The 24,853-nt window shown below is 46.8% G+C and overlaps 1 protein-coding gene across 1 annotated transcript in view; it reads right to left on the bottom strand.

The window, feature by feature from the left end:
* Positions 1-24,853, bottom strand: part of SHISA6 (shisa family member 6) — a 260,977-nt gene that overhangs the window by 113,367 nt on the left and 122,757 nt on the right. Inside the window, exon 3 of the mRNA XM_018064666.1 lies at positions 15,221-15,316. Coding sequence (XP_017920155.1) covers positions 15,221-15,316 — 96 coding nt within the window. The remainder of the gene's footprint in view (positions 1-15,220; positions 15,317-24,853) is intronic.

Raw genomic sequence — 24,853 nt, 5'->3', positions numbered from 1 at the left:
CAGTAAAAATGGTTGGAGCTTCTGCTGTGTTCTGAGCAGCGTGCAAGATGATGTAGATTGAGAGGTGGGCAAGCCATCCCCGCTCTCACGGAGCTCATCGTCCAGTGGGCAAAACCGATTAGAGAATCAAGTAATGCCCAAGAGACTAAGGCTGATACTAGACACTCATGGCTGCTGGAGGAGTGCAGAAGAATTGCTAGAACTGCAGTGCTGATCCTGGTCTGGCTGAACTGAAAGCCAAGAGGGTCCCCATCATGCCAGCAAGGTGGGAAGGGCATTCTGGGCCATGAGGGGTACGAAAGCCCAGAGGTACAGAAGAAAGCGGAAGAAGGTGGAAGAGGTAGGGAAAGTGTCACTCACTCAGTCATGTTCAAATCTTTGCGGACTGTAGCCTGCCAGGCTCCTCTGTCCGTGGAATTCCCCAGGAAGCAATGCTGGAGAAGGTACCAAGACACTAATTCTTTAGACCTCTTAAGGATGGAGGAGGGAAGATGGAAAAAGACAGGATGTCAAAGGTGAAGGAACAGTGACTGATTCATCGCATGTATGTGAGCTTCCCAAGTGGTGCTAGTGGTAAAGAACCCACCTGCCAATGCAGGAGACATAAGAGACGAGGGTTCGATCCCTGGGTTGGGAAGATTCCCTGGAGGAGGAAATGGCAACCCACCCCAGTATTCTTGCCTGGAGAATCTCATGGACAGAAGAGCCTGGCGGGCTACAGTCCATGGAGTTACAGAGAGCTGGACACGACTGAAGCAACTGAGCACGCACACGTATGTGTGGTGGGTCTCTGTACCACGTGCCTCTGGTTGTGTAAGTGTACAACACAGATCACTCTGGGAGAAGGAGAGAAGCCAAGGAATCATTAACCAACAATTGGGAATTAATCTTCTGTGCGAGGGAATATACTGAACGTACCGGCTTTGCTAATGTCGCTGTTGGTTATCTCAGAAACAGATATGTTTCCTCAAGCTCTTCTGTGATGATAATATGTATTGTCTAGCTGGCTGGAAAGAAAATGCAGTGCCCAGCTGGTGGGAAATGGATTCTGGAGAGTGGTTGGGATGGGGAATAAGAAGCAGAATCACAGACCCACTCTGGCAGGAAACAGCTCCCAGACCAGCCCTTCTCAGTGGGGGTCATGCAGTTATAACCTGGGAAGGTGTAGACATGACTCCGATACTATGACTCAGGGGGTTGGTCGGGGGTTCAGCCTGGACAATGGGTGTGCATGCTAAGTTGCTTGAGTCATGTCCAACTCTTTGCGACCCTATGGACTGTAGCCCACCAGGTTCCTCTGTCTATGGGATTTCCCAGGCAAGAATGCTGGAGTGGGTTGCCATGCCCTCCTCTAGGGGATCTTCCCAACCCAGGGATCGAACCTGTGTCTCTTATGTCTCCTGCATCAGCAGACGGGTTCTTTACCACTAGAGCCACCTGGGATCCCCAGAGGATTCTAAGATGTGCCCAAAGTTGAGAAGCTTAACTCTCCACCTTTGTCACCTGAAGTTTGCTCCCAGACCAGCATTAACCCCAGGGGCTTGTCAGAAATGTTGTATCACAAGCCCTGCCCCAGACCTATTGGGTCAGAATCTGCATTTTAACAACATCTCCAGGTGAATTAGATGCACGTGGCAGTTTGTGTTGCAGTGACCACAGAGGCCATCAGAATCACCTGGGAAACTTCTCAGAGTTACAGATTTGCACTTCTGACGATGATGAGTCAAGAGGTTTCGGATGCAGCCTTCCATCTGCAACTCTTTTGTTAAGCTTTAGTGAGTCTGATAAGCAAGTGGAGATGAGAACCACTGCCCTACTCTGCAGAGAGAGTTGAACGAGGGTCCAGCATGGAAGGATCTGGGGAAGACTGCTCTTATGCAGAAAGTGGGGAGCAGGCAAGGTGAAAGCTCCCCATTCTCACATAAAGGGAGCCCACCTTGGGAGGAGGAGCAGCCCGTAATTCAGAGATTCTGTACGAGGGCTGTCCAGCCCCTTGTAGTCGCAGAAGGAAGAGATGGGGATAATGAACAGACCCAGAGGTTTACATCCTTGTTGTGCTATTAAATGATTCAATGTCAGTGTGACTCTCCAGAAAGAAAGTTGAGGGACAGAGAGCTTACATCTGCTGTGCTTATCTGCGCGTGTCTACACGTGTGTGTGTGTGTGTGTGTGTGTGTGTGTGTGTGTGTGTGTGTGTGCAGTGCCTCCCTGGTGCCCGTCCTCTTAGTTCTTTTAAGAAAGTCTCTCCACTGAGGAGTCCTTGTGAGTGCCCCACTGCACTGTCAGAAGGGAGAGAGCAAACAGGTGACCGGCCAGAGAGAAATAAAAATGTGACTTAGTCACAGGCATTTTCTCTCCTCTTCCTCTGTTGGGATGGAGTGGGAAGCACTTTAGTGTCTGGGCCAGCAGGGTACTGGGACTCTGCTCCACCCTCATTCTGGTCTTCAGTGCAGATGAGGGCCCCGATGCCATGCCCTGCCCAGTGAGATTCTTGCCAACAGATGTTCCAGGACCTGGCACTGGGTCAAATGCATACAATGAATGAATGAACAGGTGGATGAATGAATGAATGAATTGTTAGCTAAGTAGATGAATGTATAAAAAGTCTGTTATTCCTATTGCAACTATTCTGTTCATTCAGAAGAACAAAGGAGAGCGTCTCAGAATCACCTGTGCCAGGAGTTTCCACTGAGTCTGGCTCTGATCTCCCTGGAAGCTTCTAATATTTTTCTTTTCCTTTTGACAGAACACCTCGCTTTTTTGGCTGAAACATATAATTCCCTACCTAGGACTTGAGTGGTGCCTCAGCCCTCACCAACAAGAATAAGACAAGAGGTGTGAGGGGTTTCCTGAGCCCAGGGTATGGCCTTGGGGCGGCCAGGCCTGCCCCCTGTTGCCCCCACCCCGAGATTTCCCAGGTTTGGTGCCCCTGACTGGCCCCAGTGGGACCTGCCTGGGACTGACTGACAAGAGGCCTTTGGGAATACCTCTAGCCCTCCTTTTCCTCTGCCTCCAGTCACCCAGGGAGGGGAGCGGATTGAGAACATATTTAGAAGATGTGTTCATTGTTGCTTTAAAAACTCTCCTCTGTAATTAGGTACTCCGGGGGTAGTCAACCACGAAAAGCCACAACCAGTGCTGTCAAGTCCCATAAAACAAAAGAGAAACCAATTAATCAAAATGAAGAAGAGGCTGGCTGAGTCTCAGCACCTGTCTGAGCCACTCACGCCTCCAACCACCCAAATGGCAGCCTCGACTCTCAGGCAAGAACCCCCTCCACCTGGGCTTTCCCAGAGCCTGTGTTGTGTTGACGTGAGGGCCCTAAGTCCTTGACCACTCTCCCAAGAATCCAACTCATCAATTTTGGGGCCAGCAGCTTTGTTGTATTCCCCCAGTAGAACTTCCACAATGGGCCCTTGAACCTGTCTGTGGCAAGCAAAGTAAAACAATCAGGTTCTTGGTCCTTTTTGCATCGTAGTGGCTCCTAGGACATACCTGAATTCACAGGAAGAGACCGGGGTGCAAAGACTTGCTTGGACTCCATCCTGTGACCTGATAGCTTTTGAACTTTCTTCAGTTAAAGGTGAGTTTTAGGAGTGATGGCCAACAAACCGAGTGATTCTGGGGAGTGTGGGTTTCGGTGAGAATGCTTTATGAAGCCTCAGCTGTATTAGCATAACCGCCAAGAAACATGGTCTCTCGTGGCCACTGAGCAACCCCAAGCCACACGGGATGAGTTCTTTCTCAGCCCTGCCTCTTCACGAAGGAGATGGGTCCGGGTACCAAGGACCAAAGACAGGAGGAGGCTGTGAGGCAGTCAGTCCAGGCAGAGTACCACAGAGCTCTCCACCGAGTACAGTCACCAAGTACTGTCTGACCCTGACCCGAGGAAGGACCTGCACCTTCCTGCATCTTCCAAACAACACCCCTTCTCATTGCCTTATGGGAGGGAGTCCGTCTCAACTGTCTAGCCTACAGCTTCCGCTGAGCAGCGACACACCCCAGACTAGTCAGTATCTGACTGCCTCTCTCGGTGCCAGAAGGACACACCTCTCTGCTCTCTTGAAGTCTGGCATGTCCCCATGGCTGACTCTGGCCAGTGATGTGAGTGGAGGTCCTGTGCATCACATCGAAGTGGGAGTATTCACAGGCCGCTGTGCTGTTCCTCCTGCTCCTATTCCCCTCCCATGGTAGCTGAGGAGATCCGCATTTTAACTGTATACAGTGACTCCGGGGACTTGCCCAGTGGTCCAGTGGCTAAGACTCCATGATCCCCCTGCAGGGGGCATGGGTCCGATCTCTGGTCAGGGAACTCAGATCCTGCATGCCTTGAAATGCAGCCAAAAGCAAATTAAAGCTCTTTTAAATAATTATTTTAAAAAGAAGTGACTCAGAGTAAAGTAAAGTAAGGGTATGTCTCCCCCCAACAGTGAATCTGGTGGGCTCAGAACACCTCTCTTAAGTAGGAGAAAGAGGTCTGGGGCAAAGGGACAGCACTTCTGAGGACTGAGAGTCAAGAACAATGTACGTTCACTAGTGCTTGGAGTTGATGCGAACCAATTAGGTGAGAAACCTCCTGCTTACAGAGTGAACTACTAGAGGAACAGGGATCCTCCACTTAAGCCAGGCTTCCCCAACCTTTTTGGCACCAGGGACCGGTTTCATGGGAGACAATTTCTCCACGAACCTAGAGGGGGTGGAGGGATGGTTTGGGGATGATTCAAGTGCATTACATTTATTATGCACTTTATGTCTATTATTATTACATCAGCTCCACCTCAGATCATGAGGCATTAGATCCCGGAGGTTGGAGACCTCTGCTTTAAATAGTCTTTGAGACCTCTGACTCCCTCTGGGGAAATGGTGGACTAAGAAAGCTGGATCATTCTCAAGACATATTCCTCCACACCCATTTCAGATATGGCCGAGAGAGATCACGGGAAATGGGGAAACTTCTGGAGGGTGGAACTGGCGAGCCACAGCAAACACTGAATGAGCAAGTGGCACCCCCCCACCCCATCCTCCTCATCTGCCTCTCTAGGGTGAGAACAGAATTCTACTGTCAACGACATAATATTTAGTTCTGTATCAGCTGGAACTCGTGATCACCAGCTAGGTTTTCCTCAGTCAGTGGCAAAAGCGGAAAGTAATTCTTGCATTACATACAACATAAGGCCATGTGCTACGGCTGATCAACTAAGACCTTGCTGCCTGTGTGTAGCTTTATGCATTTGCCAGGATATTCCACAAACCCTCTCCATCTCTCTGTTGTGTAATACAGTCAAAAGCATCATAGTCGGAGAGCTCTGGCCTTCATTCTAGCTCTGTTATTTCTAGCTGTGTGTTCAACATAACCAGAACATGCCCAGGTTTTAAATTACATTTAACAAAAGAAGATGAAATGGTTGGATGGCATCACTGACTCGATGGACATGAGTCTGAGTATGCTCTGGGAGTTGGTGATGGATAGGGAAGCCTGGCATCCTGCAGTCCATGGAGTTGCAAAGAGTTGGACACGAGTGAGCGAGCGACTGAACTGAACGAAAGAAGAAAAAGTAACAAATCTCGGCAAATTATCTTTCTAGTCCCCTCTACAAGCCTTGTGGTGAACAAGGTCAGCCTGGAAATAAAATAAACTATATGAAAGAGAGCAGAGAAGGAGATAGCAGCAAGCCTAGGAATGATCTAAAACTCCTGTCAAAATGAGAAAGTTCACCCTAAGTATGCAAACACAGGAAAAATGTTCTGGTAGGTCAGAGTACTGGCTACATGCAATTCAAAGCGGCGGTCTTCTGAAATATTGCATCTGGGTGAGAAGAAGGTAAAAGTTAAGGAAGAATCTTTGGAGACTGGCTGATAAAAAGAACAACCACAGCAAGGAGGGAATGGGGCCCTATAAGACAAAACAAAAATGTCTAAGGACATTCATCTCCTTCCTAATAATAATATCTGTTAGATAAATTGCATTTTCTATACTAGTAGAAAAGATACCATTACAATAGGAATCTGATCACTTCCACCAGTCATAAAATAGATAAGAGACTTCCCTGGTGGGCCAATGGTTAAGAATTCACCTTGAAATGCAGAGGACTCCGGTTCTATCCCTGGTCAGGGAACTAAGATCCCACATGCCTTGGAGCAGTAGCGTCTGCATGCTGCAACTAAGACCTAGTGCAGCCAAACAGATAAAGAAAACAGATAGAAGGGATAGGAATAAACACACAGGGATCTACCGTCAAAAAACATAAGATGAGACTTCAAACACCTCTGCTAATAACAACTTTCTTCCAATCCCACACAAAAATAAACATGAAACAAAAGAAAACTGAACACGACACTCTGAACTGAGTTAGATTTAAAAACACACTGTGGTTATTAAAAAAAAAACAACACCTTGAAACAGAACTTCAAAACATTAAAAACAAGTGGCAAAAGGGAGACAGAAATTTAAAGAGAATTCACTGAATACAGGAAAGATGTGAAAGAAAAAGACAAAATGAAGACTAAAGTACAAGATGCCTAGGAAAGAAGAGAGCCAAAACAAAACTTATTAAAGGCAAGGAAGAGAAAGGCACGAGGCAAACAGGAGAATAAAAATTAACTGGTGAAAACAAAACAAGTCCTATAGAATGTGGCAGCACTGGGAGACGGGAGAGGAAAAACAGCGTCCCTATATTTAGAGCCCATTCAAGAGAAAAACAAAACCGTGGAAGATAACTAACATACAAAAGTATAATTCAACCAAACTTTCTTTAAATTAAAAGAAGGTTGGATGGTACCTATCAAGACAGTCCAACAGGTACCTGGAAAATGTACTCAGCATGATCATCTCTGATGTCCTTGAAGAACTTACAGACCTCAAAACTAAGAATTATTAAGGCTTTCAAGCGAAAAGATAACTTACAAAATCAGAAGAATAAACTGTCAGGCTTCAAAAAAAATTAGGTTTCTCAAAAAAAAAAAAAAAAAAACAAAACAAACCCATACAGAGCAAGGCAACGCTGGAACAGCATTTCCAAAAATATCAAGAAAATAAAGGGGAATCTTGCAGAAAAGTTTACAGGTAGGCAGCGGGAGGTGCAGAGAAGCAAACCGATTCTCCCCAAGATCACATTCATCTGCAACAACATCTCAGGGCTCCCCACCCCCGGGTCAGTGCTGTTTCAATCCATTCATTTATTCATCCACTTGTATATTGGCAAAAATCCACCAATCTTGAAGACAGAAGAGGAGAAAGGAGGAGGGGAGGGGGATGGGTAGTGATCATCAGCTAGAATTTCGAACTCAGTCTGTATCAATCCTGTGCCTGGGAAGCTCAGGACTCTGCCTCTCCCCAACCTTTCTAGTTTCCTTTCCTGCCATGCCGTTACAGACGCGCTATGACCCCATCACTCTCCTGCCTCCCACTACAGGTGCGGTATGGCCCACCACTCTCCTGCACTCCCATGGGGGTGAGCTATGGCCTCTGGACCCCTCTGTGGTATCATCACCCACCATCACACTGGCATTTCTACATCCATGCCTTTGTTCCAGAAGCACAAACTGTCTTCCCTGTCCCAGTCTTGGCTCACGTTCTTCCGGCCCTGCAAGGACCATCTCCACTCCTGTCTCCAACAGGTGGCCGTTTAGGACTCCTTCATTCAGAGGCAATGGTTTCCTCTTTTAAACCCCTTCTGCTTTTCTCAGGATCAGGATTCCTGGCACCTCTCAATTGTTTGCTTGGCAAGAATCACTGCCTGGTTTCTGGAAGCTGCCATTGTACTTATCTTTGCTCAACTAATACTTAAGTTTCATTGAAGTGGATAAATCCCTATGACTCAGACTTCTGAGCAGGTCACTGGAGTCTTAGGAGGTCCTTTTGCCTCACCCTCAAAGCTTAGGTGTGGGCATGCGTGCTCAGCTGCTCATTCGTATCTGACTCTTTGCAACCCCATGGACTGTGGCCCTCTAAGCTCCTCTGTCCATAGGATTCTCCAGGCAAGAATAGTGGAGTGGATTGCCATTTCCTCCTCCAGGGGATCTTCCTAACCTAAGGATCGAACTCCAGTGTCCTGCATTGCAGGCAGATTCTTTACCACTGAGCCACTTGGGAAAGCCCTAATTAGTAGTCCTCAAGTTTTAGGAATATACAGTTGCCGTGAAGTCCTGATAGCTGTTGACTGAGAAGCATCTTCTCCTGGTGACAGACTCCAGCTGGCAGAGAGAGCATTGCCACCACCTTTCCAGGACTGGACAGCCCAACAGCTTAGCTGTCAGGGTTCCTAAGACTCTTGGCAATGAGCAGCAGAGAGGGAGGAAAGCCATTGCCAAGGGCTGGCTCCTGGGAAGGGGAGATTCCTAACTTGGATGACCGGTCAGTGCCAAGACCAGTGCCAGGAAGAGACTGTACTGGCCTGGGATCATCTTGAGCTATGGGTCATGGCAAGAGAAACCTTGGATCTGGCACCAGCAGGAGATGGAAAAATAAGAACAGAGCCCAGAGTTGCAAGACCTCTGGCTGGGCCAGCTGGCCTCTGCGAACAAAGAACTTGATCTTTCTTCTCTCTCAAGGTCACTCAGTCGTAGCCTACTCTTTGCAACCCCATGGACTGTAGCCCGCCAGCTCCTCTGTCCATGGAATTTTCCAGGCAAGAACACTGGAGTAGGTAGCTATTCCCTTCTCCAGAGCATCTTCCCAACCCAGGGATCAAACCTGAGTCTCCCACACTGCAGGCAGATTCTTTACTGTCTGAGCCACCAGAGAAGCCCCCTTGACCTTCTGTCTTCTCCCAGTGAGGCTGAAAGAGCCTATTACGAGGCAGGGTGCTAAAGCCATCCTGTATGCCTCCTCCTCCTCCTGTTTGAGCAGAAAAGGAGTCAGGCTGGCAGAAGCCGAGGAGTGAGGGATGTTTCCTTGACCCCAGTGTACCAGTGAGACTTCTCTCTTGCCCCACTGGTGGAGCCTAAGACCTAGCTCTACATGGGTTACTTCTCCCTGGAGGAGAACACCCTGCAGGTAAGCGATGAAACTTGCCAACGCAAGATTCACAGTGCGTCCTTCTCCTCGGTTCTGTAACGTCCCCCCTCTCCTTACATCAGCCCAGCAGACTGTCCCAGTGCACTGGCCATGCATCGGACGTGGGCCAACTGTGGTGCCCACAAACAAGCGTTCAACACAGACATGTACAGTCCAGGACTCAGCCAATGGCCTGATAGATGGGACTCTTTCTCTGTGTCACCTCTACCAAGTTAGTTTGAATTGGTGATACTTTCAACCTAAGAACTGCTCTTGTTTAAGCGTTAGTTGCTCAGTCATATCCAGCCCTCTGAGACCCCATGGACTCTAGTCCACCAGGCTTCTCTGTCCATGGGATTCTCCAGGCAAGAATACTGGAGTGGGTTGCCATTACCTTCTCCAGGGGATCTTCCCAACCCAGGGATCGAACCCAGATCTCCTGCACTGCAGATGGATTCTTTACCATCTGAACCGCCAGGGAAGCCCAGAACAGCCCTGAAAAGGATGGAAAACTTGTGGACTGATGTCTTGATGCCTTGAGTGAGTCTCTCAGTGGTAAACTGGGCGGTCCTACCTCAGAGGTGGACTTGTGGGCAGCTCAGGAAATGGGCCCGGGGCACCGTGCTTCTCAGATTGACCTGCAAGGCTTTAACTGCTGCTAAAACTAGTCTCGGTAGAGAGGGAGTCCTGGGCCACACTGAGGAGGGACACAGAGCCATTACTTCTTCCTGGAGAGTCAGGGGTGTGCTTGTCAGTAAGACTAACATGGAAAAGATGGTTCTGTGGAAAAGCTGCCTTTAGGCAAAATGGCTAAGTTTGCAAGTGGAAGTGGTCCATCTAGCAGCTCTCAGAGGGACCACCTGGGTTTTGCATCGTCTTATTTTCTTTTCTTCTGTCTGAACAGCAGTTACATTGAGAAAGGGATTCACTGGGTGAGTGCCAAATTCAACATTCATGCAGATCCATCCTTGCTTCTGATGCAATCAATTCTGACCAATTAGCCACCAGGTGAGGTTGGCTCAATTCTAACAAAACACGGCAGCGCACTGATGCTATGCGTTTATTTCCCCGAGTGTGAGGCTTAGAGGTGGTCTGTGTGTGCTGACCTGGAGCGAGCAAAGTACCACCGAGTAAAGCTGAGCACACCGAGGCCTGGTTCTCAGTGTTCAGCGGTTAATCTGGAGTCAGCAGGCAGAGGAAACCAAGAGAGTGGATCAGAACCATCAGTAGGCAGCTTAGAGCTTTGTTGCCCTCAGCCCAGAATTCCAGGTTCTCTGGCCTCCTCCCACTCCATCCTGGATCCCCCAGCCTCCGGAGAGGCACAAGATAGAACACTCCCAGGTGGTGCTGGCTTCTCAGAGGCCGGTCTTCGGCGAGCTGGGCCCACCTTCATTCGCTTTCACTACAGTTCCCAGCTCACTGTTGCCATGGTGACCAGACGCCTTCTGAGCTCTTGGAGTCCAGCCCTCAAACACCTTGGTGTAGTCAAGCCCACTTGCTCCCCTGGCTCCCCAGAGTGTGGAAATATCTAAGCTGGATTTCTGGAGCCAAATGGCACAGGGGTCTCCTTGCCACAGTCCACAGGGTGGTCAGATCCTGGTGCGGGGGTGGTGGTCTCTGGTTCGGCAGAGGCCAATGCACCTGTTCTGTCATTTCTAGAAGAGCAGATCTAACTTCAAACCTTGCATTACAGGCGACCATGGAGCACCCAGATGGGTTGCTGGGAGGGGTGAGCGTGGGCCCATGAATGCCTGGAGTTCAGGCCAGCAGTGGGGCTCAGACCAGGGCTGGGGGCAGACAACCCAGCAGAACAGTGCTGGGGGTGGAGGACCACAAAGCCCACCCAGAACCAGAGCCAAAGCAGGACTCCTGCAATTGACCTGCTGCTCCATTCAGTCACCCACCCCCACTGTTACCCCTCAGACCTCGTCATCACCGGAAGCTCGTGCCTCCTGTGTCCACCCATCACGCTGATCAAAAGGCTCTAGGCCTCTGCCCTGATGTTTTGGCCCTGGTATACCTTTTGCCCAGACTCCTCACTGGCTGACACAAGTGCCTTTGTGAGTGCTAGGACCTATATCTGGCCTTGTTCTCTTCTTGGGGAGCAGGTGCCACTGGCCCAGCCTCTAGAATTCCCTCCAAGCTCCCTGCCCCTAGCCGCCATTGGATTTTGGGGTTGAGCAGCTGGGGTGCCACCTCTGCCACTGCCCTCCTTGCTGAGCCCCCCAAAACTGGCATCAGATGGTTACTTCTCCAGCTCTGATCTCAGCACCAGCTCCAACAATCCCCCCCACCACCCCCAAGGCCTTATTCTCTGCCTCAGACCCGATGGAGAGTGTGCTCTGTGGCAGGAATGGCCAGTCCCAGCCTAGTCCCAGGGAATGCCATCTAGACAGAATGAAGCAATACATCCAGGGTCTTTCTGTGGGTCTGGGATGCTCCCCACAGGGCTCTGGCCTTGTCTCCATCTTGTTGAGGGGGATCCCAAGGCCTCTGAGGCTGTGTGGGTACCAGCACCAGGCAGCAGCATCCTCATCCCACTTCTCTGAGCTCTAGAGATGGGTGTGGAAGATGCTCTGAAACCAGACAGGCTGCACCTGCTCACGTGTCCTCACGAAGGGTGACCAACTGACCTCATCTGCCCTGGATGAAGGGGTTTCTTAGGACACAGCCCTTTCTGAGCTAAAACTGGAACAGCCCTGGGCAAACTGGGATGTCTGGTCACCCTAATACACTGGATGACCCTGCTTCCTGAATCACTGAGCAGGGATCACATATGCCCACCTGCGTGCATCTGTGACAAGGCCAGCCCCTCCCCTGCCGGCGACAGATGCCACTTGTTCTTGCCTATTAAAGATGCCACTTCTGAAATGCATCCCTCCCACTCCGGCATAATCAATTCGCCCTTTGTTACTGGACCATTCCTATCAGCATACGAATGTCACATGTATTGTGATTTCCCACGTCAAAAAAAAAAAAAAGAAGACTCTCTTTACATCACACTCCTTTCTAGCTTCCTCCCCCATTCTCCACTCCCCTTCCCTTGAGAACTCTGGAGGGTTGTCTGTTCCTGCAGTCTCCTTTTCCTCTTCACCCTTTTTTAAATAATAAAAGATTATTTTCACAACCCTTTTTAACTTTTATTAGGGAACAGTCCAAACATCTCCCCGAATAGTGAGACGAGCATAATGAACCCTCATCTTCCCATCACTCAGTCTGCTCGGATCCTGTAGCAGAACAACGCAGGCATCACTCATTCTCTCGCGCGTCCATCAGCCGGAAGGGCTTCCCCAAATCGCCCCTGCCAGGCTCACAGTGCCCTCCACATTGTGGGTCACACTGTGGTCACTTCTCAGGCTTCATCTCCTCCGACCTCTCACACCTTATCACAGCTGATGAAACATGGATTCTTTTCCCCCCATTTGATTTTCAAGACGCCACCCAGCCCTGCTTTTCTTGCTTCCTGGCTGCCCGCTCTTGACTGGTCTCCTCTGCAGGTCCCTCCTCACCTTTCCACCCTCATCTCTTTCCCGGAGCCTCTGCTCCCCTGGGAAGCCTCGCTCACCCTGGGGAACCCATGTCATCCAGCGTCTGGCTTCCTGTACCAGAAACTCCCACGGTTACATCCCCAGCCAGGACGTCTCCCCTGAACTTGTCCACATGGTTGATTAAGAAGCCTCTAAAACTTAATATGAAGCCAGACTGAATTCACATCAGCCCCAGCCTCTGCCAAGACCCCGGTCCTCCCACTGACATCGTCTTCCTAATGCCTCAGGTCACAAGTGTTATGTTTTTCATTCCACCTGGAGTGGCAACCAGATTCCCAAGTGGTCCCCAGGCCCCGGGTGGTCCAGCCCTGCTCTGACCTCACCCCGTCCTGCCCGTAGCCCGGCCTCATCTGCTCCAGCCTCATAGCTATCCCTGTGCCAGCTGGTAGGGTGGGGGCAGTGGGCATCTGTTCCCGCCGCCTGAGAGACCCTCCCCCAAATTCCAGAGGACTTGATCTTTCACGTCCTTCGGTCTTTGCTCAAATGCCACTTGTATTCTAGAACATCTGGATGTTCTTTTCAACAGCCGCAGCTCTTCCTGCATCCCCTGCCTCATTTTGCCCCATAGCTTTTAACTCCCTGACATGCTTCGTGGATGTACTCCTTTACGTCTGTCATCGCTCTCTGGCATGTACGTCTATCCGCTGCATCCTCAGGCCTAGAGGAGTAGCTGGCATGCAGCAGGTGCTCAGCTTAAGCGCCGACCTGGGCAGCAGTGCCTGCCTCCTCCAAAGGGGACTCACTTTGAGGCTCCCATCTGTCAGCAAAGAATCTATTGGTCCGTCTTTCTCTTCACAAACACACACACACACGGGTGGAAAGGACCAAGGACAGTGTGGGTTGGCACAGGTGTACCTGCTGTCACTGCCACTCAGAAGGACTCTAGGCCTGGTGTGGCCTGGGCTACCCTGGTGGAGGTCATAGTAATACAGTATGGTCATGTGGGGCTTTTGGAAAAGAGTCTTAAGGCTCTCTCCTGCAGACTCAAAAAGAACCACCCTGTTTGAGATCTTTAACCAAACCGCCCAAATAGCAGAAGGTGTTCATGAAGACAGACTTTGAAAAATTATCTAAGGAGGCTGAGCTTCCTCTCTGGAAGGACAGACCCTACTCATCTGTAGTAAATGTTCCAACTCCTGATTTGTCTTCTTTTTTTAAAAAAAATTAAACGTATGTATGAACTATGCCATATATATGTATTACATACTCTACATATATTACCATTTTAAATTGACTTACAGTGTGCCGTCAGTTTCTGACCCATCTTCTTTTTATGGCTTCCTCTATTGCAACATGTGTCTTCTATGAAAGAGCCATCACTCCCCAAGCGCTCATGACGTGTGGATCTCACCGACCCACCACCCACACGCCACCTCAGCCCCTCCATCCACGAGGCAGGATGCGTGGGGCTTGAGCAGCATCTCTGGAAGCAGGTATGAATATAACCTCACAAGTCACCCTGAGCCACAAGCACCCAGTTGAGCTGCTCCCCAATTCCTGACCGCAGAAGCTATGTGAGATAAGAAATGTTTATTATGGGTTGAAAATGCTCCCTTCTGATTTCTCTCAGAGTGATGGGTATTTATCCCAAAGCAGATGGCACGGAGGTCGCACACCCCAGCCTTGAGCTGCTATGAGTATGTCTAGGATGTCCAGGACTGTGTCTTTCACTGGAAGGTCCTCCCAAGTTATCTGGCCCCAATTTGATTCTGCAACTCTCAGTAGCCACAAATGCCACCTGAATCCTCAATAAACTTTATTTGGACACAAAGAGACACAACAGAAAATACATAGACAGATACAGATTTTTTTTTTTCTCTATAGGATGAACAAACATCACATAGGGAATTTTAAAATTGGGTGCACGGAATGTAAGAAAAAAAATCGCAAAGTTCCTTGTTCACTCACACTTGGAACAAACACATATTTCAGAGGAAGACAGGGATACACCATCCCTACAACAGAATTCACAGTTGTCTATCACAGTACACAGGTGTTAGGAAGGTAATCAAAGGGCTGGGGATCCAGTTACTCTTGGTATGACAGGATGCTCACAAGACTAGTGGAACTCTGTTGAAACAAAAGACAGGATCGAGGATGCCACACCCCCTGCACAGATGCTCTGCAAAGCTGTCGGCTAGGTCATAAAGCAGCTCAGCAGAAATGCCACGTTAGAGTTCAGCTTGTGGCTAGAAGGTCTGTGTAACCTCTACCTTCGTGTCCCCATCACGGAGAGTTTACATAGACACACTTAGGACGCTGAAACTCTCGACATGCATGCCGGCTTCAACACCCCCCAGGACAGACGTTGACATCGATGTATTAAATGTGGCTTTCAAACGGAAGAGGAATAATAGCCAAGAGGAGAAGGAACACTTTGCATCCGTCAGCAGTGTTTCCCGGCATGCCGCCTGTGGTCCCCTGCCACGGGGAGCCACGGGCATCTGTGTCCTGCTCCACGCCGTGGGCGGGGCAGGACGCATGCCTCTTGGGAGTCTATTATTGCCTTCTAAAGTCACACCTGTGAAGCCACGCATGTCATCAGGGTAAGCAGCCACGGAACCACCCCACTTATCCTGTCCCGGACCAGCCTCCGGCCTCCACACCATCTTCGCCTTTCAGATCGGGGTTCCCTAGGCAACCTCTGTATTTTAGTAAAAAATGGTTTCCACTGTACCCTTCGTGTGTCCTCTTCCTAATGTGACAAATCCAGATGAGATGAAGTTATGGAGATCAGGTCCTCCACTTCGGTAAGCATCCTTCCCATAATGTCCTGCAAGAAGACGGGGCAGAATTACCTGGCACATCCGTGACACCAACAAAGACAAACACTGCTGTTCCAGTTCACTCGACAATGGCGGTGAACTTAGTTTCAATCAGCAGCTAAGTCAGAATGTGAAGCAATCAAGGAAGATATATATATATATTATATTATTTTATAAATTTATATATAATATATATTATAAATATATAACATATATGAAGTATGCCATATATAACATATGTTACATACTCTATATATTAAAATTTAAATATATACACATATATTGTGTATATATACACACACATACACACACACACGTACACGCACATATAACTGCAACAAAGAAGAAAGTTCTGGGAAGCTTATGTTGAAAGCAGAGGTGGGGGAAAGGGCTTGACTTTGGCATTTCTGATTGAGCACATCAGCACTTCAGTCTGAACTGAACTTGTCCTACCATCCTTTGCTTTGTCCCAGCTTCCTTCTTTCTTTTTCCTGTCTTATTCCTTGGGTTTGTTTCTTCCAGAAGCATAGAAACGTGGTTCTGATCGAAATGCTCTATGTGTGTGTATGTTTATGAATCATACCTCATCCTATGAACTATAGCCTTGTGGCTTAGGAGAAATCCAACGTCACCGAGGCTGACAAGTAGGGCGGTGGCTCTGAAACACTGGGAAAATATGTATGTGCTTTTCTCTTTCAACTTTCTGCAGTAAGATTTTATCCCTCGTCAGCCTCCTCTCTCCATCTACCTGTGGGGTTGGGGTGAAGAAAAGTCTTAGACCCTGGGAGAAGACATGCAAAGAGAAAAATAGTTACTGTTCTGCTTTTGACATTTGATGTAGGATTTCACAGTACCCCTGAAGTACAGGCATTATAAAGACAGACCTCTCTAAATGCCATCTTGAAGCATGTACATGTGAAAGTGGAGAAAGCCACATATATGTCATGTTGCCATAAGACCATGTTAAAAACTGTACTTAATAAACACTGAGAAGACTACCTAAGATGTAAAGTTAAGTAAAAAAGCAGAAGAAAAAAAAAAAGCAGAAGAAAATACTATTGTGAGTATGACCCCAATTCTGTAAAAAATGCAAACCAGTATAGTTTAAAACAACCACCATAAAATACAAGATTGAAAGAAAACACACTGATACCGACTACCACCTTTAGATAGTTGGAACACGAGTTTTATTTCTTCTCTCCTTTCAGCTTTTTGGTACTTTCCAAGTTTTCTCCTATAATGAGCATGTCATTATAATATAAGTGGGTGAAACACATTCCTAATGGGAAAACGTACAAAAACTGCAGATAACCTCAATCACATTTTTTCTTAGCCATGCATCCTCTGCATTAGATACCAAAAAAAATGGGTGCATGTTGGATTCATCCAGAAGCTTTTAAAAATACCGATGTCCTAACACTGCTTCAGGGATTCTGATTCAGTTGATCAGGAGGGTTTTTTTTTTTTTTTTTCTTTAAGGAGGTCTCCAGGTGGTTCTCATGTGGCTCATATGATAAAGAATCTGTCTGCAATGTGTGAGGCCTGGGTTTGATCCCTGGGTTGGGAAGATCCCCTGGAGAAGGGAATGGCAACCCACTCCAGTATTCTTGCCTAGAGAATTTCATGGACAGAGGAGGCTGGTGGGCTACAGTCCATGGGGTTGAAAAGAGTTGGACATGACTGAGTGACTAACATTTTCACACAGGGAAGAACCACTGCCCTAGAGTAAACGTATAAACAACCGAGGTTCAGTTTGCTCGTTGGGGGGCGGGCAGTGAGCAATTGCTGGAGTCCTCCTGGGTGCCTTGCCCCACCCTCTATTTAGGTCCTGGACCCCAGCACCCTTCCTCTGAAGAGTGGAGTCTGGCTGGACCAGTTTCTTCCTTCTCCCGGATCAAAGGGTCTCAACCCTGTATGTGCATCAGAAAAAGCAGGAGGGCAGGTTAAAGCCTGCTGGGCCCCACCCCCAGAATTTCTGCATCAGTTGATCTGGGAGGGGCTTCCAGGCTTGCATTTCTGTCCAGTCACCCTGATGATACTGCTGCTGGACCTGGAGTCCAGGGTCCAGGCTCTGAGATCTGTAATCCAAGTGTATCAGGAATATAAAAGAATTTTACCACTGTCTCCCATACGTCCTCCACTCTGGAATAAATGCTTCCTTCCTTGGGGCACACAGCTTTCCACGAGGAACTTTCTGGCTGTAAAAGACTGTAGTCACAACCCAGAATTTTATAGAAAAGAATTATTGGAGCTGAACTAAGAGGCTTCTGCCCGTATCCCAAGCCATGTCACGACTCCAGAAACCCAACTCTCATCCCGGAAAAATGCAACTTCATTGAGGGATGAAGGAGAGAAGGACAAGGGAGTGTGGAGGGGTATAGTACAAGCCCCAAGAAGAGGGGTGCCCTTGTCCTGTAACAAGTTACTTCCCCCAACTGCCCCTCCCAACAACAGAAGAGTAAGAAGTGGAAGTAGCAATTTGGAACCCTCATAAATTTGGACCTCGTTAATTCAGAACCTCTGATACGTCCTTCAGAGTTTGGTTTATTTTTGTGCTCCTTATAGGTAAGATTTTTGATAAACAATCAATACTGAGCGAGATGGCACATAAAACAGTACCTTTGCCACTTGAAATCATTCTTATCTGTCAGCTGGAACAAGGTCCCTCAGGGCTAAGTGCTGCTTACTGCTTTGGAGCTGAGCGACTGAAAGCCAACTCAATCACCTGATCCCTACTGTGGGCCAGACAGAGGGAGAGAGCCTCTGAAAACATGGTTTCATCTGTGTGATACAACAGCAAACATTCTGTAGCATTATGCAGTTTACAAAGATCATTCATACACAATTTTCTTAAAGTTTTAATCATTACTCCATTGTAAGTTCTATATTATTAAAATATTATTCTCCCCTTTTATTGGTAGAAAAACTGAGGCCAAGGGTGGGAAGTTGGAAGATGACTGAGCCATCACTAGCATCACGGTCTTCTTTTTTTTTTTACTTTTTATTTTGTATTGGAGTATAGCCAGTTAACAACGTTGTGATAGTTTCTGGTGAACAGCGAAGGGATTCAGCCATACATATGCACGTATCCATTCTCCCCTAAACTCCCCTCCCATTCAGGCTGCCACATAATATTGAGCAGAGTTCCCTGTGCTACACAATAGATCCTTACTGGTTATCCATTTAAAATATACCAGTGTGTACATGACCATCTCAAACTCCCTAATTATCTCTCCCCCCTCAGCCTTACCCCCTGGCAACCATAAACTCATTCTCTAAGTCTGTGAGTCTGTTTTGTAAATAAGTTCATTTGTATCATTTCTTTTTAGATTTTCCACACAGCATCCTGATCTTCTGACTCCAAACCCCTTGTCAGTTCTCTCTTGCACACCTGGCTTCATTTCCTCCTCACAAGAGCCCTGTGTAACAATGGTCAGTTTTCTAAGTTCATGGAGCTAGGCAGTGGCAGACCCTGGGTCGCAACCACGTGTACCCATCTCTACATCCACAATCTTTCTATAGCCCTCCCCAAGCCAGCTCACCCCTCGGTCTGAACAAGTGTAGATGGGACTCTTCTCTGAGACGTGAGCCAGGACCCAGGGGAATCGCTTCCCTTCTCTGCAGCCTTGACCTCATGCTTGACCCCATGACTTGATGCTGGGCATCAAGGTAGAAGGCCACAGCAGCACAAATTTTGCCCAAGTTGCAGTTCTGGAGAAATGGCCCTATACCCAGCAGAGCTCCGAGTAGAGGCTAGGGGGCGCTCTGTGAGCACACTCAAGTAGGGTGGATACACATCCACGTGTCAACACCACACACACACAGCCCCCGATCAGGTCCCACAAAGGTGGGGCTTCCCTGGTGGTCCAGTGGTTAAGAATTCACCTGCCAAGGCAGGGGACACAGATTGTATCCCTGGTCCAGAAAGATGCCACTTTCCTCCAGGCAGCTAAGCCCATGCACCACAACTCCTGAAGCTTGCACACCCCCAACTCGTGCTCGGCAAGAGGAGCGCCCACAGTGAGAGAAAGCCTGCATACAGCAACAAAGACTCAGCACAGCCGATTCAGCATAGCCGAAGTAAATAAGTTATATATATATATTTTTTTTTTCCTTTTTTAAAAAGAAAGCAGCTTTTCTCTGTAAAAGAGATGTGCTATAAAAAATAGGAAGGGGAAAATGAGGTAATATCTGAATGACTTCAATAAAATTTAAGAGAATTTTGCATTGGTTAAATTCCACCCATAGCTATGGGAGTGAAACAAAGTAACCTAGACAGTTTGCCTGAGTTGTAAATATGGACGAGAGTATGGATACTGAAGAAGTTGGTGAAGTCAATTCCAATGAGAGAAACACACTGGGTACTCAGTGGGGAAGGAGAGAGAGACAAGACAGGAGAAAAGATGAAAAAAAAAAAAGGACAACTCTAGAAGCTACTATCTATTTAAAATAAGATGCCCAGGAGAGAAACAGAAGGGATAATTCAGAATCAATAATTAAAAGTTAATAGACTTTTTTTGAGCAGATAGAAGACTTTAATCTTTAGTCAAATATCAGACATATATTAGAAGGATCAATATCTAGATATATTCACTAGTGAAATGCCATTTAGAAAAAAAAAGGGAGAAATGCAAACCAACTTCATAAAACACTACACCTACAGAAAGTGAAGCAACCTTTTAAAGACTTTTGAGACCGTTATTTCAGTAGACAGGAGAGGATGGAGGAGAGAGAAAATGGATGAAGGAGATGGAGAAGCACAAACTTCCAGTTATAAAATAAATGAATCACGGGGGTATACAGTTCAGCCTGGGGAATGTAGTCAATAATATTGGATTATGTTTGCACGGTGGCAGATGGTAACTAGGCTTACTATAATGATCATTTTGCAGTGTATTATATACCAAGGTCAAATACTAATATAATTTTGTATATCAATTATACCTCAATAAAAAAATTCAAGAAGTGTTTTTTCTTGCTTTGTTGAGTTTGTTTCTTTGTCTGTATCTGTTTCTGGTTAAATAACCTTCTACAAGCAAAGGTACACGTCTTTTTATTGAACTTTAACAATTCGAGACTTCTGTATTAACCAGTAATGAAAATAAAATCTGTGCTCGTTCATAAACCAGAAAGAGTTAAACTATGATACTTCAAAAGCAATCATGAAACTCTAAGTCAATGGGTAGAAACGTATGTTTATGTTAATATCCAGAATACACAAATAACTTCAGTTTAATAAGAAAGTAAAACAACTCAATAGGAAAAAAAAAATAAAAAACAGGCCAAAGAGATGAAAAGGTAAGTCACAGAAGAGAAAATTTGAAGGTCCAATATGCATAAAGTGGTGTTCCATCTCAAAAGTAATCAGGGAAATTCAAATTAAAACCATAATGAGGTAACATTTCGCACCCAGTAGACTGGCAAAAATAAAAATTCCTGGGACTCTGAGCATGTAGAGGCAGAAACAAGAACTCTTAGCACACTTCTGGCGGGAGTGTAAACTGGTGCAAGTGCTTTGGAAGGAACCCTGGTGATGGCTAATAAAGTTGATGATAGATGCACCATAGAACCAGCAATTTCACCTTCAGGTCTGTGCCTGAGATAAATCCTCAAATGTGTGCATAAGGAAATACATGCAAGGATGTTCGTGAGCAATACTGTTTCTAATAAAGATAAACTGGGGAAAGAACTCGGGATAAATCAGTTCAGTTCAGTTCATTTCAGTCGCTCAGTTGTGTCCGATTCTTTTCGACCCCATGAGTCACAGCACGCCAGGCCTCCCTGTCCATCACCAACTCCCGGAGTTCACTCAAACTCATTTCCATCGAGTCGGTGATGCCATCCAGCCATCTCATCCTCTGTCGTCCCCTTCTCCTCCTGCCCCCAATCCCTCCCAGCATCAGGATCTTTTCCAATGAGTCAACTCGAGGTATATTCATATAATGTAACCTTATTCGACTCTGCACAGCTGAAATGAACCAGAGCTCTAAGTATTAACATGGAGCATTCTTAGTTGCAGTGTTAAGGACCACACTCAACTAGCTGAAGGTAAACAGGATGACATCATAGAGAGAGGGTTTTAAAACCTGCAACACCCTCTCCTTCCCCTGCTGTATCCACAAGCCCCTTCTCTATGTCTGCATCTCTGTTCCTGCCCAGGATGAATTGATAGAATAGCATCGACACATACCCTGTGTGCTCAGCCACTCAGTTGCATCTGACTCTTTTGCAACCCATGAACTGTGGCCCACCAGGCTCCTCTCTCCATGGGATTTCCCAAGCAAGAATATTGGAGTGCTTACCATTTCCTTCGGGAGGGGATCTTCTGGACTCAGGGATCAAATCTGTGTCTCCTGCATTGGGAGGTGGATTCTTTACCACTGAGCCAGCTGGGAAACCCCAACATAAATACACTACCATGTGTAAAACAGATAGCTGATGCAAAGCTGCTATATAATATAGGGGGATCAGTTTGGTGCTCTGTGATGACCTAGAGGATGGGATAGGGGAGGCAGGAGGAAGGTGTGAGAGGAAGGGGATATATATATACTTATAGCTGATTCACGCTGTTGTACACCAGAAACCAATACAACATTCTAAAGCAATTATTGTTCAATTAAAAATAAATTAAAAAAATAAAACATAGAACACACCACTACATTGTTTAAATATATGCATATATAGTGTTATATAAGTACCAAGAAATTCTTGGATGTGATCAATACTGATATTAGGAACCCAGATACTTCTGTGGACATGTCTGACTCAAATAATTATTTTGTTTCTAGGATAGCTATAGATAGACACACTGATGGATGATGAATGAATACACAGATTATATAGACGATGGATAGATACATAGATGGAACTGTTGCCCAAGTATTTAATTCACTGCCAAATTATTCTCCAACAATAAAGGAAACAAAGAGTTTCCAGTTTTTAAGAACTCAGAGACTAAAATACCCTCTAGTCTTCACTAGGAGAAGGAAAAAAGCTGCCTAATGATGAAATCTGTCAAGCAAGAAGTAAAACTATAGAATTTCTAAAGTCATGGATGTGCTTATTTGTAATCTATACAGTACACAAATCCAGAAATTCATTAAGAAAAGACTGGTGCATTAGATTATACATAACATTTAACAAATTGTCTTTATTGACAGAAATAAATTTGAGTAATACTGGAGTTGCCCTGGAAAATCTGGTATGCAAATGGGGCAATAAAATATATTATTGTGATAAAATAAAACCAGAAGCAGCTTCCTTTATCGGGGGAACAGTGCTCCATTGTTAGAGCCTGCTTGCAAAGCATTGCTTTGCTCAGAACAGACGGGGGAGCTGGTCTCTGGCAAGTTGGAAGGAAGTTTGATCGTGCTGGCTGGGACCCTGCTCTGTAGCCACTCCACTGCTGATATTCTTCACAGAAAACAGGCCACAGACCAACATCAAAACACATGTAATATCCTACGGTCTAATGTGTGAGAAAGGGGCTCCCTTCGGTTACAAAAAGCTCCATCATATCAATAATCCTGCGTGCCTGCGTGCTAAGTCACTTCAGTCATGTCTGACTCTTTGCAACCCTATGGACCATTGTAGCCCACCAGGATCCTTTGTCCATGGGGATTCTCCAGGCAAGAATACTGGAGTGAGTTGCCATGCCCTCCTCCAGGGGATCTTCCCAACCCAAGGATCAAGCAAGAATACTGGAGTGAGTTGCCATGCCCTCCTCCAGGGGATCTTCCCAACCCAAGGATCAAGCAAGAATACTGGAGTGAGTTGCCATGCCCTCCTCCAGGGGATCTTCCCAACCCAAGGATCAAGCAAGAATACTGGAGTGAGTTGCCATGCCCTCCTCCAGGGGATCTTCCCAACCCAAGGATCAAGCAAGAATCTGGAGTGAGTTGCCATGCCCTCCTCCAGGGGATCTTCCCAACCCAAGGATCAAGCCCACATCTCTTACATCTACCTGCATTGGCAGGCGGGTTCTTTACCCACTGGCACCATCTGGGAAGCCCATCAATAATCATCAGTTCAGTTCAGTTCAGTCGCTCAGACTCTCTGTGACCCCATGGGTCCCAGCACGCTAGGCCTCCCTGTCCATCACCAACTCCCAGAGTCTACTCAAACTCATGTCCATCGAGTCGGTGATGCCATCCAGCCATCTCATCCTCTGTCATCCCCTTCTCCTGCTGCCCCTAATCCCTCCCAGCATCAGGGTCCTTTCCAATGAGTCAACTCTTTCCATGAGGTGGCCAAAGTATTGGAGTTTCAGCTTTAGCATCATCCCTTCCAATGAACACCCAGGACTGATCTCCTTCAGAGTGGACTGGTTGGATCTCCTTGCAATCCAAGGGACCCTCAAGAGTCTTCTCCAACACCACACTTCAAAAGCATCAATTCTTTGGTGCTCAGCTTTCTTCACAGTCCAACTCTCACATCCACACATGACCACTGAAAAAACCATAGCCTTGACTAGACAGACCTTTGTTGGCAAAGTAATGTCTCTGCTTTTGAATATGCTATCTAGGTTGGTCATAACTTTCCTTCCACGGAGTAAGCGTCTTTTAATTTCATGGCTGCAATCACCATCTGCAGTGATTTTGGAGTCCAAAAAATAAACTCTGACACTGTTTCCACTGTTTCCCCATCTATTTCCCATGAAGTGATGGGATCGGATGCCATGATCTTCGTTTTCTGAATGTTGAGCTTTAAGCCAACTTTTTCACTCTCCTCTTTCACCGTCATCAAGAGGCTTTTTAGTTCCTCTTCACTTTCTGCCATAAGGGTGGTGTCATCCGCATATCTGAGGTTACTGATATTTCTCCCGGCAATCTCGATTCCAGCTTGTGTTTCTTCCAGCCCAGTGTTTCTCATGATGTACTCTGCATATAAGTTAAATAAGCAGGGTGACAATATACAGCCTTGACGTACTCCTTTTCCTATTTGGAATTAGTCCAGTTCTAACTGTTGCTTCCTGACCTGCATACATATTTCTCAAGAGGCAGGTCAGGTGGTCTGGTATTCCCATCTCTCTCAGAATTTTCCACAGTTTCTTGTGATCCACACAGTCAAAGGCATTGGCATAGTCAATAAAGCAGAAATAGATGTTTTTCTGGAACTCTCTTGCTTTTTCCATGATCCAGCGGATGTTAGCAATTTGATCTCTGGTTCATCTGCCTTTTCTAAAACCAGCTTGAACATCTGGAATTTCATGGTTCACATATTGCTGAAGCCTGGCTTGGAGAATTTTGAGCATTACTATAATCATAACCACCAACAATAATGATAATAATAAAAATATACTAGGGAAAATGAACAAGGAATATGAATAGGAAATTGCCCTAATCCCTCCCCCCAAAAATTTGAAAGTCAATGGGGATATAAAAATGTGATTAACCCTAACTAACTCATCATTAACTGGGCTTCCTTAGTGGCTCAGCTGGTAAAGAATCTGCCTGCAATGCAGGAGACCTGGGTTCGATCCCTGGGTTGGGAAGATCTCCTGGAGAAGAAAATGGCTACCCACTCCAGTATCCTGGCCTGGAGAA

Source organism: Capra hircus, chromosome 19 (genome assembly GCF_001704415.2).
Source record: "Capra hircus breed San Clemente chromosome 19, ASM170441v1, whole genome shotgun sequence".
In the NCBI taxonomy this organism is placed as follows: Eukaryota; Metazoa; Chordata; class Mammalia; order Artiodactyla; family Bovidae; genus Capra; species Capra hircus.
This window is presented reverse-complemented; position numbering and strand designations above follow the sequence as displayed.